Below are 15,627 nucleotides of genomic sequence, written 5' to 3'. Positions count from 1 at the left end.
TAATTAAAAAAGAGCCTTACTTTTGGGTTTTTTTTCGTTCGCTGGCAGTGCTCTTTATGATGGTTCCTCGTCAGACGCACTCGCTCATACATTTCATCCTCCTGGGCCCCATGGCATATCCTCAGGGTGGTCCATGGTTACAGAAAGATGACTCATCATCACTGTGTGCAGTCTGGGACAGTGGAAGATTCTGTCTGACACAACACACTGACCATCCTTGGGCTGTACCCGCTGGACAGCTTAGGGAAAAAAAATATATATATCTATAATAATTGTGCCTGCCATAAACAAACAGCCCTGCCATACAATCTACCTTTACAAAGCTTATGTTCAGGTTTTGTTGACATTCGGCTGAGATGTTTTAATTCATTTATATGTTCTAAATTATTGAGGTCATAGCAAGTCTTGGAGTTGTAACAGCCTGCATCATACTGAGATGTTTTTCTAATATGTTTTTAACATGTACAAAAACTAGGCCGAGTCTTTACCGCGTTTTGATGTAAAATGGGCGCGCTACTTCTGTGTTACATTTACCTGATGAACGATGGAAAGGTCTGAGGTTACACTGTGAGCCGTAGTGAAGCACAGATGTTGGCTGAGGAACCAGTGGAGAGACGACCTCTTGCTCTGTGTGTATAAGCCCAGCATCACTGGCTGTAGGTGAATCTGCAGTACTGTTGTCTCCCAAAGTCTTGAAAACACACACATGAAACACATGATTACATATGAAAATAAATAGCAACTGCGCCATTAGATATGCAAATAAAGTCCCCACGCCAATTCTAGCTAACATTATCCATTATGACTTAGCAAGTGGGTTTAACAAGAATAAATACTAAACACACGTTGCTTGTCATTATTGGAAATCATTATACTGACTAATTTGGAAGTTAGCAAACGTTAGAAAAACAATACTTACGGTGCACAGTTCACGTTTCCGTTTTGCTGAATCTCTGACCGACGCTCCCGCGCTCTCACTCCCGCCGTTTCCGGTGTTGTGTCAAATTATGCACCCCCGTCATGAAAGGGACTAAAGAAGACTAAATGCGCGTTCCCGTGACAAGGGGTGCATTTCATGACAGGGGGGCATAATTTGACACAACATCGGCGGCTGCTGCTGCTGCTGCCGGAGCTGTGTGTATTGACGGAACCGCTCTAGCTATCAGCCTCACACGATCCTGGCTTCGATATCCCATACTGCACTCCCTCACATCACTTGACTCATAATCCTCCGGTCAAAAATGAGCGCCACAAACGACCGCGTTTTTCGTCACAGACGCAGCATTGAAGTCCCGTCTCTTTGTCTGCACAAAACAAACCCAGGACCGAAAGCTAGCTAGCTTTCTTTTCCTGTTAGGGAAATAGTGGACTCGATGTCCTGACAGGCTGGTATTTGTGCAACCTGCACAAACACAATACTGCACCATGATTACAAATGGTGAAATACAATGTAAAACTACCGAAAAATACCAGCTCACTAAAACTACAACCGCTCAACACAAACTGCTCAACGCAACTACTAACTATACCCGCGGTCAGAGAGCGGAGATGTTTACCCTTTGTGATGTAATATGACGCGTTGGACGTATGACCTTAAAAAAAAGCAGTTTTTAAGAGCAGAGCTCAAAATTGCTCCTCTCCCTCTGAATTCCTGCCCTTATGTCTCGTAAAACATATCAAATCCTACATTCAATTTTTTAATTGTAATTTTCAAGCAAGTTTAAGCATAAATGTAGAAAAAAAAAAAACCTGCAAGATGCTCTTTAAAGGTCCCCTATTATACTGTTTTTCATATCATAGGTCTCATATATACAAAACATGTCTCTGAAGTGTTTGGCTCCAAACACCAAACAGATAATGCATTGCAGCATCCTATAATCCCCTCTGTTTCAGTCCTTTTTCCAAAGTGCTGATTCTCTGTCTGTTACTTTAGATGAAAATAAGGAGCCACTCCCCACTCCCCTCTGAGAGAGATTTGGTTAAAAAGAACACAATGGTGCTCTAGGAGGAGATTCCGGTGATAAATTAGTGGAAAATGTCACCTAAGTAACAAGTATTATCAACTAAATGTACTCAAGGGTCAAAAGTACTTATTTTGCAGAATGCCTCTTATAAATGGGTTGTATAGAATATTATATTATTTTGTTTTTATAATTAGAAAATACATATTAGGGTTTGTTTATGTTGTAATTTGTCAAAATGTTTACATTTTTTCACCAAAGGAACTTTAAAAGCCCATGAGCTAAAACACGTAGGACAATGAATACAATATGGCAAACTACAGTGTGTTTTATTTTAAAGTGGAGGGCTGTGCAGACATGTGTGCAGAAATTTGCAAAATATAGTCAAGGAGCTGAGCATGAACATGGCTCACAGTATTAAGAAAAAAAGAACAACATGTTGTTCACATGATGTGCATATGGCATGTTTTTCTGGGATGGATAAAAGTCAGGGTCCGTCGGTCGGGGTCCCGGGCCTTGATGATGAGGCCGGAGGGGGAGAAAGTGTTCAGGTGGAGAGTGGTTTTGGTCCTGATGGAGCATAGCCTCCTGCCAGAGGGGAGCGGGGCAAATACAATTTAATATGATGTATACATGTAGTAAACTAGAAGTACAACTTGGCAGAATATGAAACTACTCCTGTAAAGTAAAAGTACCCCCAAATTATAATTAAGTACATTACTTGAGTAAATGTAATCAGTTGCCGAAACCCTAGTCCATGCGTTTGTCACCTCCCGCTACTGCAATGGTCTCCTGTTTGTGGTTCCCAACAAAACCCTGGACAGGCTCCAGTATGTGCAAAACTGTGCTGCTAGGATACTCACAAATACAAAGCCATGGCAGCACATCACCCTCATCCACCTCCACTGGTTGCCGTTCAAGTCCCGCATATCATTCAAAATCCTCCTCCTTACCTACAAGTCCCTCCATGCCCATGCCCCCCAATACCTATCGGACATCCTTCACCCACATGCCCCACCTCGGAACCTGCGGTCTTCAGACTCTGGCCTGCTTACCACCCCCGCACCAAACTGCGAACCTTCGGGGACAGAGCCTTCAGCGTGGCAGCCCCCATCCTCTGGAACGCTCTCCCTGCGGAGATCCGCAACATCCCCACGCTTGACGCCTTCAAAAGGGCCCTCAAGACTTTTATATATACAGTGAGTCTCTACTCAAGACCCATCTGTTCACCAAGGCCTTTGGCCCCTAATCTATTTGTTGTTTTTGTCTGTCTGACTGGTTGTCTGATTGCCTTTTGTTTTGTTATGTTTGTTTTGCCCTATTCTTCCTTGTAAAGCGACCTTGGGTTCCATGAAAGGCGCTATATAAATCTAAGCTATTATTATTATTATTATTATTATTAATATTAGTTACATTCCACGGGTGCATAAAACAAGCTTGTTTCTAATTTCGTCATAATGAGACAAAAAGATCAATGGTTCTTAAAAAAATCATAAAATGTTTCACAACATTTAGATCTGCAGGGCTCCTTTAACCCTCCTGTGGTAGGAGCCTGCGCTGACGCTCACTTCCTGTCAAAAGAGGCGGTCCTGCGCATGTCAGTGTGACTTTAAGTGAAACTATCTTCTGCATTGGGCACAGCTTGGTTTCAAACGACAAGTTGTTTCTGTGTCGTGCTTTTCGTTACCAACAAATAATGTCGGACTCCATAAAAAACGTGGCGGTATTTGGAGCCACGGGAATGACGGGGCTCGCGACCCTGCCGCAAGCCGTCTCTGCAGGTGAGAGAGGACACATGTATCAGGCTGTCTCTGCAGGTGAGAGAGGACACATGTAGCAGGCTGTCTCTGCAGGTGAGAGAGGACACATGTAGCAGGCTGTCTCTGCAGGTGAGAGAGGACACATGTAGAAGGCTGTCTCTGCAGGTGAGAGAGGACACATGTAGGGAGGCCGTCTCTGCGGGTGAGAGAGGACACATGTAGCAGGCTGTCTCTGCAGGTGAGAGAGTAAACATGTAGACAGGCTGTCTCTGCAGGTGAGAGGACACATTTAGCAGGCTGTCTCTGCAGGTGAGAGAGGAAACATGTAGACAGCCTGTCTCTGCAGGTGAGAGGACACATGTAGGAAGGCTGTATCTGCAGGTGAGAGAGGACACATACTTAATGTACACTTTTGAAGGTCATAGCAAATGTTATTTATTCGATTATTGCATATCTATTACATGTAATTGATTTAAACGTTAAGTTAATAATATTTGTTTTTTCTCTGCTTTGAAATATTGGTTGGGATTCGCAAAATATTTTTTAAAACATAAACTGCTGCAGACAGGCCGCTACACTTGCATATATGACTCACACAAACACAATATGTCACATGATTGTATTTGCTTAAGCAGCATATTATTTTCCTTTCTCCTTCCTAAAAACTGTTGAGTCATGTTAGACGTTTGCAGGGCAGCATTTTGCTGAGTCACTGAGAGCTGATAGTAGAAGCTGTTCACTATCTGGCCTGGACAGGGAGGGTTGTTCCCCTTATGAAATGGGTGAAGTTATTAAAAGAGATTCTGGAAAATACTTGTATTCTTGCTTCAGTTTGAATATTTGTTATGATGCTGTCCTGTAATACCAACCTATGTTTACAACACATGAAAGTTAGTGCACAATAAACAATCAGGTGACAGTTGTCAATGTGCCACAAAGAGTAATTACCCTGCTCTTTTATTGGAGCCGCTAGATAAAACTCATTCTCATTCTGCCACTTCTGAATGGATGTCAAATGTAACAAAATCCCGCAAGAAAAAAGGAAAGGTCTTAATTATTTAAGAAAATATAACCACAGTTTTAACTATGGCTGCACAATTTGTAAACATTTAACCAATCGCGATTAATTTGACTGATGTTGCCATTGCGATTCATTCACAAAATTGGAGGTATTGGTCATTTTGCATCATCAATATTTTAAAGATCTTAAAAAACAAATATATTTGGTTAAGTGTGTACAAAAAAATGTATAGGCCTGGATCTTTTGCAGATCCTAAAAACTTGAATCAAAATGTAGCCTTATGTAAAATATTGTGCTTGCTGCTATTTGAATAGTCCACCAGTCCATATTGCAATTTAGATATTTGATTAACTGTGCAGCCCTACGGTTAACAAATAAATACATCAGAAATGACATTATTGTTGTTCTGTTTCTATGTCTCCTCCCTCAGGATACAATGTGACGGTGCTGACGCGAGACCCTTCCAGGCTGCCTGCCGACCACAATGCGTTCCGGGTGGTGGTGGGAGATGTGCTCAATAAAGACGATGTGATGAAGACCCTGGAAGGCCAGGACGCTGTCATCATCATCCTGGGCACCAGGAACAGCCTGAGTAAGGCTCCACAGTTTGACCCACAACTATAAAACTAAATGCTAAACTAACTTTCTTTCTGACCTAAAAGGAAGTTTTATCCCAGAAGTAGACATATACGGAATGGCATTGCATAAATGTAATTTAAAATTTAGCCAAGCTTAGTTTACATTTTATTATTCTGATTCTGATGAATTTTTGCTTACACTTTGGTTTTGTTTTAAAGTTTTGAATTGGCTGTCCTACATTTGCAGCATTTCTCTTACTGTTGATTGAGCAATTCTTACATGTTGACACCATTATTGATTTGTTTTGCTATTGTAGAAGTTTTTCTTTGCATTGTCAAAGTTCACATTGCGTAACTGACCATGTACACCTACAAGGAGGACTGTAGTTTGTAATGGTGTAATAATGTAAAACATTTACTAGAGGATGCTAACAGACTTTACAACATAAAGTTCCTGATATCATCTTGTCAGTGTCACACAATCTAAAACACACTGTACATTAATGGTGGAAACAGGATTTACAATATGTAAAATATCTAGACTTTATCAAAAGTGGCAACACTTAAATATGAAAAGGCTAATTTGACACAGAGTAACTCCTTTTAAGGTTGGAAACTTGTGTTTTCATGTATGTACTTTACATTTGCTCTACTGTATTACTATTCCACAGTATACAGTAGTGCAGTGATGACGTAGTGTTATGCTGTCCCAGGAGTTAGCATTGCAAGGGCTTCCTCGAAAGAAAGCAATGATATTTTTAGACTTTGGCAGAAAATAAGCTCTGCGGCAAACATTTATGACTTACATTACTTACGTTTTTTTCAGCGAGATAGTCTCCACATATTAACCCTACTTTTTTTTTTAGCGTACATTAAATGCAATCACCACAGGTGAGAAGCTTTGTTAGGACATAAACTACATCATGGTCAAATGACCTCTTGTCACCACCGCTAAGATAAAGGCAGCTAATGGTTGGCATGATGAAGTTCAGTAGTCTCCATTTTTAGACACATAGGAGCTTTGGACATTCACAGTGGGGTATTTCTGACCTATTGGATCTCGTAGAACAAAACATGAAAATATCTTACGTTTGTATTAACCACAGACCTTATTTCAGCGGCCTAACCAAAGACACTTTTAAAAAAACTGTTTACTGTTTTAAACTATTGTCAAGAACAGTTTTGTGATATGTAGTTACCTCCTACTTCAATACATGAGTCTGTGATCTGTTCTCATCAGGCCTGACCACCATGATGTCTGAAGGCACTAAGAACATAGTTGAAGCCATGAAGTCCCGTGGGATCTGCAAAGTGGTGGCCTGCATGTCAGGTACAACTCACTGTTTATACAAGTTACAACAGAGCGGGTGAGGTGGTGAAGTCTGTGTGATGTTGCTGGGTTAAAAGTGGCCATTGTTTCTTATGTACATTGCATAAGGAAAATTACAAGTTTAATTAAATTGTATTTGATAATAATTGATTGCCCTTTCTTTCTGAGAGTGACTGTGATTATTTTTCCTGATCCTCCCAGCCTTCCTGCTGTGGGACCGCTCTAAAGTGCCGCCCCGCATGCTTCCTGTGACAGAGGACCATGACAGGATGCACACAGTGCTGAAGTCCTCAGGGCTGGACTACGTGGCTGTCATGCCTCCTCACATTGCAGGTCAGTAGGAAGTACAACTTTATTTCAAACAAACCTGGTTGCTGAAAAAGAAATACAGGTAGCCTGATCGAGTTCACATTTTCGGGAAATAGTCGATTAAATTGGAAAACAAGTCTATACAAAATTATTTTTGCTCTAAAGTTAAGTAAAGAATATAAAAAGACAAAATCAAACTTATATCCTGGCAGTGAAGACAAAGCCATTTTTTTTACAGCGCCATTTTTGGCTCCTGAAATTAGATAGAGCATTCATGTTATTTATAGGCTATTATTCATATAGGTGATATAGGAGGTGAAAAAGGTACTAAGATCCTGTACTTAAGTGAAAGTAGTGAAACCGCAGTCTACAAATAATCCATTACATGTAAAAGTCCTTAGTTCAAAATGTTACTAAATTAAAAATAACAAATATTATCATCAAAATGCACTAAAGGTAGCAAAATTAAAAACACTCATTATACAGAATAGGTTTTTTTTTTAACCTTTTTTTATTATAGAATATTATATTTTTCAGTTTTTATCAATCAAAGATACATTATTGTGTTTTTTAATGTTGTAATTTGTCAATGTGCAGCAAATATTGTATACTTTGTGTACTACCAAGTCAATTTGCAGTATATGTATCACATAAACACATCATATTATTCACAAAATAAGTAACTGGTAACTAAAAGTGTTAAATAAAGGTAGTTGAGTAAAAGTGTAAATTTGAAAGACTCAAGTAAAGTCCAAGTTTCCTAAAAGTATGATTATGTACAGTACTTGGTTAATGTACGTAGTTACTTTCCACCATTGATTTAACATGCTTTTTTGTCCCTAACTTTCTCCCTCAGATGACCTTCCTCTGACGGAGAGTTACCTGACGCAGGAGAACATGCTGAAGGGGAGAGCCATCTCTAAACACGACCTGGGACACTTCTTTGTCAAGTGTCTGTCCACCTCAGAGTGGGACGGGAAGGCTGTGGGATTGTGGGGAGAGTATAAATCATCCTGAACAGACAGACAGACAGACAGACATTACTTTCTTTTTTGTTTTAAACTTGGAGATAAATGAAGAGCTAGAATATACATGTTTTGTGTTTTGATGAACCACTAATGCTTCTCTGTGATCACTTTAATAATAATGATTGAGCAGCTTTTTATTGCCGTAGTTATATTTGTATACCAATTTAGATATTAAAGGGCCCATGTCATGCTTTTCCAGTTATTACCCGTCCCCTTGTGTGTTATGAAGGTTTTTATGCATTTAAACGGTCTGCAGAGTCAAAAACCCTCAAAGTACACCCTGTAGCGAGTAAAACTCTAACACAGAAAAGACCTGTCTATACTGCCCTAGAACGCCTCGTTGGAGATTTCTCATTTTCCATTGTTTGCTTCCTGGGTTCTGTGACGTGTGAACACCCAAATCAACAACAAATGAGCGGATTGGCCCAAATGGACCAATCCGCGGAGCTCCTCACACACCNATTTTGTTTGTTTGTTTTTGTTTGTTTTGTTTTTAATTATTATGTGTTAAATGCCTATGTGAAGCAATTTGAATTGCCTCTGTGTCTTAAAATGTGCTATACAAATAGCACATTTTAAGACACAGAGGCAATTCAAATTGCTTCACATAGGCATTTAACACATAATAATTAAAAACAAAACAAACAAAAACAAACAAACAAAATTCATATAGCGATGAAATACTGGCTGCAACTAAAAGTGCAATGATAAAGGCACGGTTAAAGGATCTCAGGATAGGCTGCAGGTTTTTAACGTTGGTTTAAAAGAACCCAGGGTTGGGGCGGACCTCAGAATTGCAGGCAGTTTGTTCCAAGCGTGTGGTTCATAAGAGCTAGAAGCTGCCTCTGCAAATGTAGTTCTGACTCTGGGGACGACGAGTGAACCCGCTCCTGTTGACCTGAGAGCTCTGGCTGGCTCGTAACAGTGAAGCGTCTCTGACATGTAGTTTGGTCCCAATCCATTAAAGGTGGGGTAGGTAAGTTTGAGAAACCGGCTCGAGATACACTTTTTGTTATATTCCATGGAATGCTCTTAACATCCCGATAGCAATGAATATCTGAAGTGCTTTGACAAAAAATCCATACAAAAATGTCATCTGTGGAAGCCGTGGTACTGTAAAAAGCCAGCCCGGCTAAAATAACTGGATGGCCTACCTGCCTGTCAGCCTTCCATCTGTGCACAAACTTATCTCGTGCCCTCATTGGTCATGTGCGCGTTCGTGTGTGTTGGAGGAGGGGCTCTGTAAGGAAGTGGCAGATTTTTTCCGGCTGTGTATTTTCAAATTCTAGCGCACTCGAGCTGGTTTCTCCACAATGACCTACCCCACCTTTAAGTGATTAGAGTGTTGAAAGTAAGATTTTGAAGTGTATGCTTTGTGTAACAGGAAGCCAGTGCAGATTGTTTTTAATGTCTCAACACCTAATATGTCACTTAGTTCTTTAAATTGCTGTTCCTCATTTTCAGCCATGGTTTGGTTGTGTACTTATTTGTTTGTATTTGTATTCTATATGTGAGCTTTTCTTCGCTATATTTAATACATTATTTATTTATTTATTATTATCGTAATTTATTTTAAATATACTGCTGCTTTCTTTTACCAAGGTGTGCATATTTATTACTTTTTAATGTACAAATACTTTGTTACTGTACGATATCAATAACAATAATCCACAGCTCCTCTCTCTGCTCCAGAGGATAAAAAAAATTCAGGTGCCCCAAAAAAATGTTTCAGGGTACCCGAGCAGCACCCTGCCAAGGCAGTAAACCTAGGGGAAACACTGATCTGTATGACATATTTCAGTGTTTTATTACCTGGCTGCCCTCTCCGTTCTCCACATACACCAGGTCATCTTCATCTTCATCCTCCTCCTCCTCACCGTCCTCCATGAAGTTCTCGTCGTCGCTCAGCTCGATGATCTCTCCCGCCAGCTGTCTCCACTGCTCCTCCTCTGTCCCCTCCATACTCCCCTTCAGAGCCTCCCTCTGCTCCCCCTCCTCCACCTCCCCAAACAACATCAACCTGCCGTCCCTCTGCAGCTCCACCACGCTGCCCTCCACCGGCCCCACCTGCAGGCCGCTCAGAGGGTCTCTCAGAGGGTCGCTCAGAGGGTCTCTCAGAGGGTCTCCTGAGGACAAGGAGGATGAGGCCTCCGCTCCGATCTGAGCTGAGGAGTCTGGGAAGGAGCAGGAGTCAGACGACGCAGCGTGGTTTCTGTGAGAGCTTCCTGCGCTCTCAGAAACCCTTCGTCCACCTGCGTCCTCACAGCTGCCTTCTGCCTCCTCTTCCTCCACCCCCTGCTCCATCTTCAGCTGGAGCACCGGAGGCAGCACGTCCTCACTGGACTGGCTGCCGGTTAAAAGACTGTGTCCTCCCGGTGGATCCGCTGAGATCTGCCCGTAGCCGATATGAGAATCCATGTCTTCTGCCTTCAGGTGCAGAGACGCAGTCCCAGTGTGAGCCTCACGGCTGGCCCTGGGTTGGAAGAGAGGCGAGGGGGGGGCCGCGGCGGGGGTCGGGGCGGCAGATGGACCTGCTGATGAGGACAGAGAGGAACAGGAGGCGGCCGAGGAGCAGACGGAGGAGGCGGAGACACCTGTGGACGCAGCAGCAGCAGCAGAGACCATGCCTGAGTCCAGCTCCCCGGGACTCCCTGCCTTCACAGACACAGAGGCCTGCAGGTCAGGGAAGGTGGAGTGACAAGCCTTCATCAGCTCGTTCACACCCAGCCTCTCAGCCAGCTCGTACAGCACCCCCACATCGATGAGGTCGGTGAGGATCTCCCCCGTGTAGACGAACGTCAGCACCCTCTCAAAGTTAGCCGGGGAGATGAACTCCAGAGAGAAGGCGGCGGAGGACGTGGCCGGAGCCCGGGTGAACAGGTTACGGAAGTAGGACCCGGCGCAGGCCAGCACGGCACGGTGGGCTGCGAACGTGCGGTTGCCGACCTGCAGGAACACATCGCAGTACTGGCGTAATTGGCGGCAGCGGTTGAGCTCAGCGAGGAGGCCGGCAGCGTGGCCGGGACCCTGCAGCCGGATCCTCATCCTGCTGCTGCACCTGGAGCGCTACAGAACCACTGCAGGAGCACAGGAGGACCAACAGGAACACGTGTGTTAGTGAAACAGTATGGGGAACTCTTCCTAATTTCATAATTTATTCCATTATCATTTTTAAATGTTAAACTGCAAATTAAGGAATATCTTTGATACTTTTATGATTTTATGAGTTCATAAACACCAAGGTCATTAAAGGTTCTTATCATACTATATTTCGTCTTTGGGGACATTCAATAAAACAAAAACAAATATAAAGAAAAAAGCGTGTTCCCATATAAAACTAAATATACACTGATGTGGAAAACTCACCTTTTAGCAAAACAGTTTGAACAATTTTAACAAAAGCCAAAGAACATTTCTATCTAAATTACACTCAGTGGTTTCAATGTTAACATAATCAATGTAATCTTTTTTTTATTAAGTCAATGGTGACTACCCAACAATTGGTATTTCTCAATTTGGTTGCTGTCTTCAATTATAAATTATCTTTAAATAAAACAATATTTAATTATTATATTTCCCTTCAAACAAGTAATACATATATAGAAGAAACAGTATTCCCATGTACCCAACGACCTTGTACAGAATGATAACAAACTCACTTTTCAGTCAAACAGTTTGACAGATTAGTTTTGTTACTTTACAAACCCAGAGAACACTTATGTATGAAACTAAACTGAAGTATGCGACGCATTTTATGAGTGGATGGTAACCTCCCACTCCACTGGCTGTTTGTAACCATGGCTTCTGTCTTGATTTCTTCATCGACTAAAATAGTTTAAAAAAAATATGAATTTACAGTTCAATAATTATTAAATACAGACCTTTAAACACAGAGAGCTGGGACTTTGGTGAAGTATTCACATGTATTAAGGACCTTTTTTTGTAAACCCTTAAAATAAATATAATAACTATCAAGACATACAGTGTCAGTGACAGAGATTTAGAAATAAATAAAGCTGTGGATAATCTTTACTCTGCCTCCGACATACCAAAACAAACACACATTTCCTCAAGGAACCATAGAGGTATTAGTATTATACTCAAAATGTATTATAAGCCGTTAATTCCAACAAGAAGCTAACGCAGCATAGCCATGTTTTTATTGACTGTTCACTAAACCAGACACATTTTACACACTTATTCGAAACAAAAATCAACCTATTTTTAATGAAGTCACCTCGTTAGTATCCTTGTTATGACTTACCCATTTAAAATGTGTTTGTAGGCGAAGAATACTCTTCTCCTTTTATTATGATTTTCAGTCTGGAGCTCATTAAATCCCTTGTGATCTGCCGTCGCATTTTGGTGACGTATGTCAACAAAAGTGAACTGCGGACGCCCCCTTCAGTCTGAATGAGGAACTGCACCAAGTATGTTTCACTCAGTGATGGAGTACGATTTTTGTTTATTTAATTTTTGAAATGTCGTTGTGTTTTGTGAAAGGCTGTAGTGCTTTGTGAAAGGCTGCAGTGTTTTGTAAAATGCTGTAGTGTTTTGTAAAATGCTGTGGTGTTTTGTGAAATGTTGTAATGTTTTGTGAAAGGCAGTAGTGTTTTGTGAAAGGCTGTTGTGTTTTGTGAAATGTTGTTTTGACTTGCACTTCAGGGCCACCGTATTTAGATGATACCTTAAAAATAATCCTACTTTTAAGAACAGTTTACCAAAAGTAAAAGCCATCATCTTTCACAATGGCCGATTTTAGAAGAACATATGTTACTTCATCGAGTTATAATTATTGATGCCATTTCTGTGTATATCCCATGGATTGTATATATAAGGGTGTGTCCCCTTATTGTAGCTGGTAAAGGAGGATTTGTTATTTTTATTTAAAAATATTCTCCTAAATATACTGCCATGTAGCTGAATTCAACCAAAAACGTTTAATGTTGACCTGCAATTATAATACATACTGTATTATGTTTCACCTATAGTTGGTTACGTTTTGTATTATTAGTCTCAAATATAAATATTCAAAACAATTGAAGGTAATAATTAAATTGACTAAGAATTTTAGTGGAGTTGAACCATACAACCATAGACTAAATAAAATAGCAGAAAGTTCAACACAGAATAGTAAAAGTCCATTGTTGTTGTCTGCCTATATTTCTTACATTTAAAAAACCAGTAGATTACCAACAATTGCCATGCCACAAAGGAGAAGTATAGAAATTGTAAATTGTGATTCCGATTGTTACAAACCAACCAACGCACTGTAATGCGTATCGTGAGCACTGTCATAGTTCAGGGTCAAACCCCTAAAAGTGGTGATATAATCTAGAAAATAAAACTAAGCGAATTAGATATTTAATGGTAAAAGGGAAGAAAACAAAAATATCTAAATGCTGTATTTAAATAGTAGGCTACTTGAGTAAATGTATTATACATACATTCGACGACTAAGGCTAAGAATACGCCATAAACTGCATGTTGTTATAGGGGCAAAGAGAGACAAAATAAAACACAAAAACGATCCTAATAATGCTAATTAAAAAAAGTTTATTTTTATCCCAGTAACCATTTCTTCAGCTCATGAGAGACTCACACCACCCACAAAGTGTCAGAAACTGATGACACCTGCAACTCTTCATACTTCACTGTAAACTCATGGGATCGACCTACACAACAGTAACGTGAACAAAGTCTCTTTGCCGCCTGGCCATCCCAAATGAAATACCCACATGTTCACATTATGAAAAAGCATTTTGTTTACTGGATTATGCTTTTATGACGTGTAGGATAGTAAGAAATCATAACATAGACAATGATAAAAACAAACTTGACATATTTTCAAAACTACCAGTAGAAATCATTTACAAAATTGAGTCTTTGATTTTTCAGTTGTGTCTTCGTTACAGAGAGAACATTAAGTATGTAGTATAGATACATTTACAGTATAATAAAACGCCATATCTTTGACCTGTGAGAGTAACACTGACATATTTCTTATTCCAAACCATTCATTTTTCTAGTCTAAGCAGAAGTATTTCAGCTCATTCGTCACTGAAAAACTGTTTATATTGGCCAAACCAGCGTTTAAACTGCTGCAACAGGCACACATATCTAACAACATGACAAACTGTATTTGTAAAGCCAAAGAAAATAAGAGCTGTTTTGGTCCAGTCACAACACATTAGGCCAAGTACTTTTCCCACAAAGGTTCCTGAGAACTCTTTAGTTCTCATGAACTAAGTACAGATCGCGTTCACACCGGAAATTAGTTCCTAGGGGTGGATTAGGCAAATGAAGCCGCTGACGTGACTTCTTCTTCTTCTGCTTTGGGTTTACTGGCAGGCCGCAAACAACTTCACGGCGTATACTGCCGCCCAAAATCCCCGGCCGGAAGTCCCCGCACATAATCGACGTACAGACCAGGACATAGTGTACTAATAATTGTCATTTACTTGGACACCAAAGTGGGACTAGTATTCAAAAAGCGCAAGGAGTTTTCCAGAGCATTGACAAAACCCCCGGCACCCTTGCCTCATTGGGAGATCTCACCTATGCGTTTAGTTACAAAATGTAAGTAATTAATTTCTCTTTTCCAAGGACTAAGAATAGAGATTTAATTTGGAAACTCACTCACTTATAGTAGAGAAAACAGGAGGTCATGCCGTAGCTACAGTTCCGCTTTCTATTGGGCCGGTCTGCCGCTACTTTCGACCCGGTGTTTCTTGCCCTCGTTTTCCCACGTAGCTAATAGAACGAGGCGTAGCCGGACGGGGCGCTTTTGCAGCGGGAGGTGACGGTGCGGGCAGGAGAGGGCGGCGAGGGTCGGGCGGTCGGACCCGGGGCGTGGGCGAGGTCCTTTGCCCAGGAGCATCGCGCTCCTCGCGGCCTGTGCTGACGTACCTGCGAGTCACAAAATCTCTTGGAAAGTTTTTTTGTGTTTGACCTTATGAACTGTCTGAAGTTGGCATCATGATTCGAAGTTTTTCATCAAAGACTCTGACTTGTTTATAGTTTTTTGTTGAAATTTTCGTTATAAGAAGCTAAACAACTACTGAATACAAGCGACTTTTGACCCCAACAGCAACTGGAGTAAGTTTACTGAGTTTCAGTCTTGGGAAACATCGACATTCACATCTCGTCCTCTTGACGAAGAACAAAGTGAAGGGAGGTCCTCTTCACGTTATTAGGTTGTACTTTTCCGTTGTTCAAACTCTCCACAGGCCTACTGACAGCTCCCACGACGAAAAATAAGTAATCCGCGCAAGTGGGTTTCATGAAAAGGATGTTGCCAAGGACTCTTTGATGCGAAATCAACGCAAGTGGTTTCCAGGTCCTTGATTTAATCAAAGATCGCTTTGAAAAAATGGGAAAAGGCAGTCTTCGTCCCTGAAAGCACCCTATTTGTTCCAAGGACACCAGACTAACCGACCGCCTTACGTTTGTGCGGGGCAGTTTTGAGGGTTTCTGAAACGCACTTCGCGGTAAAATAATAGGAGCGTAACGAAATAATCGTAATCGTAATCGGTCGGCGTTTTTGCGTCTCTCTGATTTAATACTGTTGTGTTGGTATTTGGTAACCCTCGCCACCTCTACTCTCTCTCACAGCCTCAAGACCGGCAAATGAGCCCGGT

The 15,627-nt window shown here is 41.1% G+C and overlaps 3 protein-coding genes across 3 annotated transcripts in view; 1 reads left to right on the top strand and 2 right to left on the bottom strand.

Moving 5' to 3' along the window:
- The window catches only part of trmt61a (tRNA methyltransferase 61A), a 735,410-nt gene that overhangs the window by 20,843 nt on the left and 698,940 nt on the right, over positions 1-15,627 (bottom strand). The window lies entirely within an intron of this gene.
- blvrb (biliverdin reductase B) lies at positions 3,563-8,189 on the top strand. The gene is made up of 5 exons (XM_010793980.1): positions 3,563-3,742; positions 5,173-5,334; positions 6,561-6,650; positions 6,852-6,983; positions 7,816-8,189. The coding sequence occupies exons 1-5, from the start codon at positions 3,658-3,660 to the stop codon at positions 7,974-7,976; spliced, it is 630 nt and encodes a 209-aa protein (XP_010792282.1). The 5' UTR covers positions 3,563-3,657; the 3' UTR covers positions 7,977-8,189.
- zbtb39 (zinc finger and BTB domain containing 39) lies at positions 9,785-12,336 on the bottom strand. The gene is made up of 2 exons (XM_010794120.1): positions 12,252-12,336; positions 9,785-11,064 (listed from the first exon to the last, which is right to left on the bottom strand). The coding sequence occupies exon 2, from the start codon at positions 11,030-11,032 to the stop codon at positions 9,785-9,787; it is 1,248 nt and encodes a 415-aa protein (XP_010792422.1). The 5' UTR covers positions 11,033-11,064; positions 12,252-12,336.

This window comes from Notothenia coriiceps, unplaced genomic scaffold (genome assembly GCF_000735185.1).
Source record: "Notothenia coriiceps isolate Sejong01 unplaced genomic scaffold, NC01 NC01_scaffold00037244, whole genome shotgun sequence".
Taxonomy (NCBI): domain Eukaryota; kingdom Metazoa; phylum Chordata; class Actinopteri; order Perciformes; family Nototheniidae; genus Notothenia; species Notothenia coriiceps.
The sequence above is the reverse complement of the archived record's forward strand: the minus strand, read 5'-3'. Positions and strand labels throughout refer to the sequence as shown.

Bases quoted from the DNA above. Each gene is read 5' to 3' on its own strand.
- blvrb (XM_010793980.1), top strand. From the start codon at position 3,658: ATGTCGGACTCCATAAAAAACGTGGCGGTATTTGGAGCCACGGGAATG. The intron at 3,743-5,172 runs GTGAGAGAGGAC...CTCCTCCCTCAG, and splicing joins GCCGCAAGCCGTCTCTGCAG to GATACAATGTGACGGTGCTG. The intron at 6,984-7,815 runs GTCAGTAGGAAG...TTTCTCCCTCAG, and splicing joins CATGCCTCCTCACATTGCAG to ATGACCTTCCTCTGACGGAG.
- zbtb39 (XM_010794120.1), bottom strand. From the start codon at position 11,032: ATGAGGATCCGGCTGCAGGGTCCCGGCCACGCTGCCGGCCTCCTCGCT.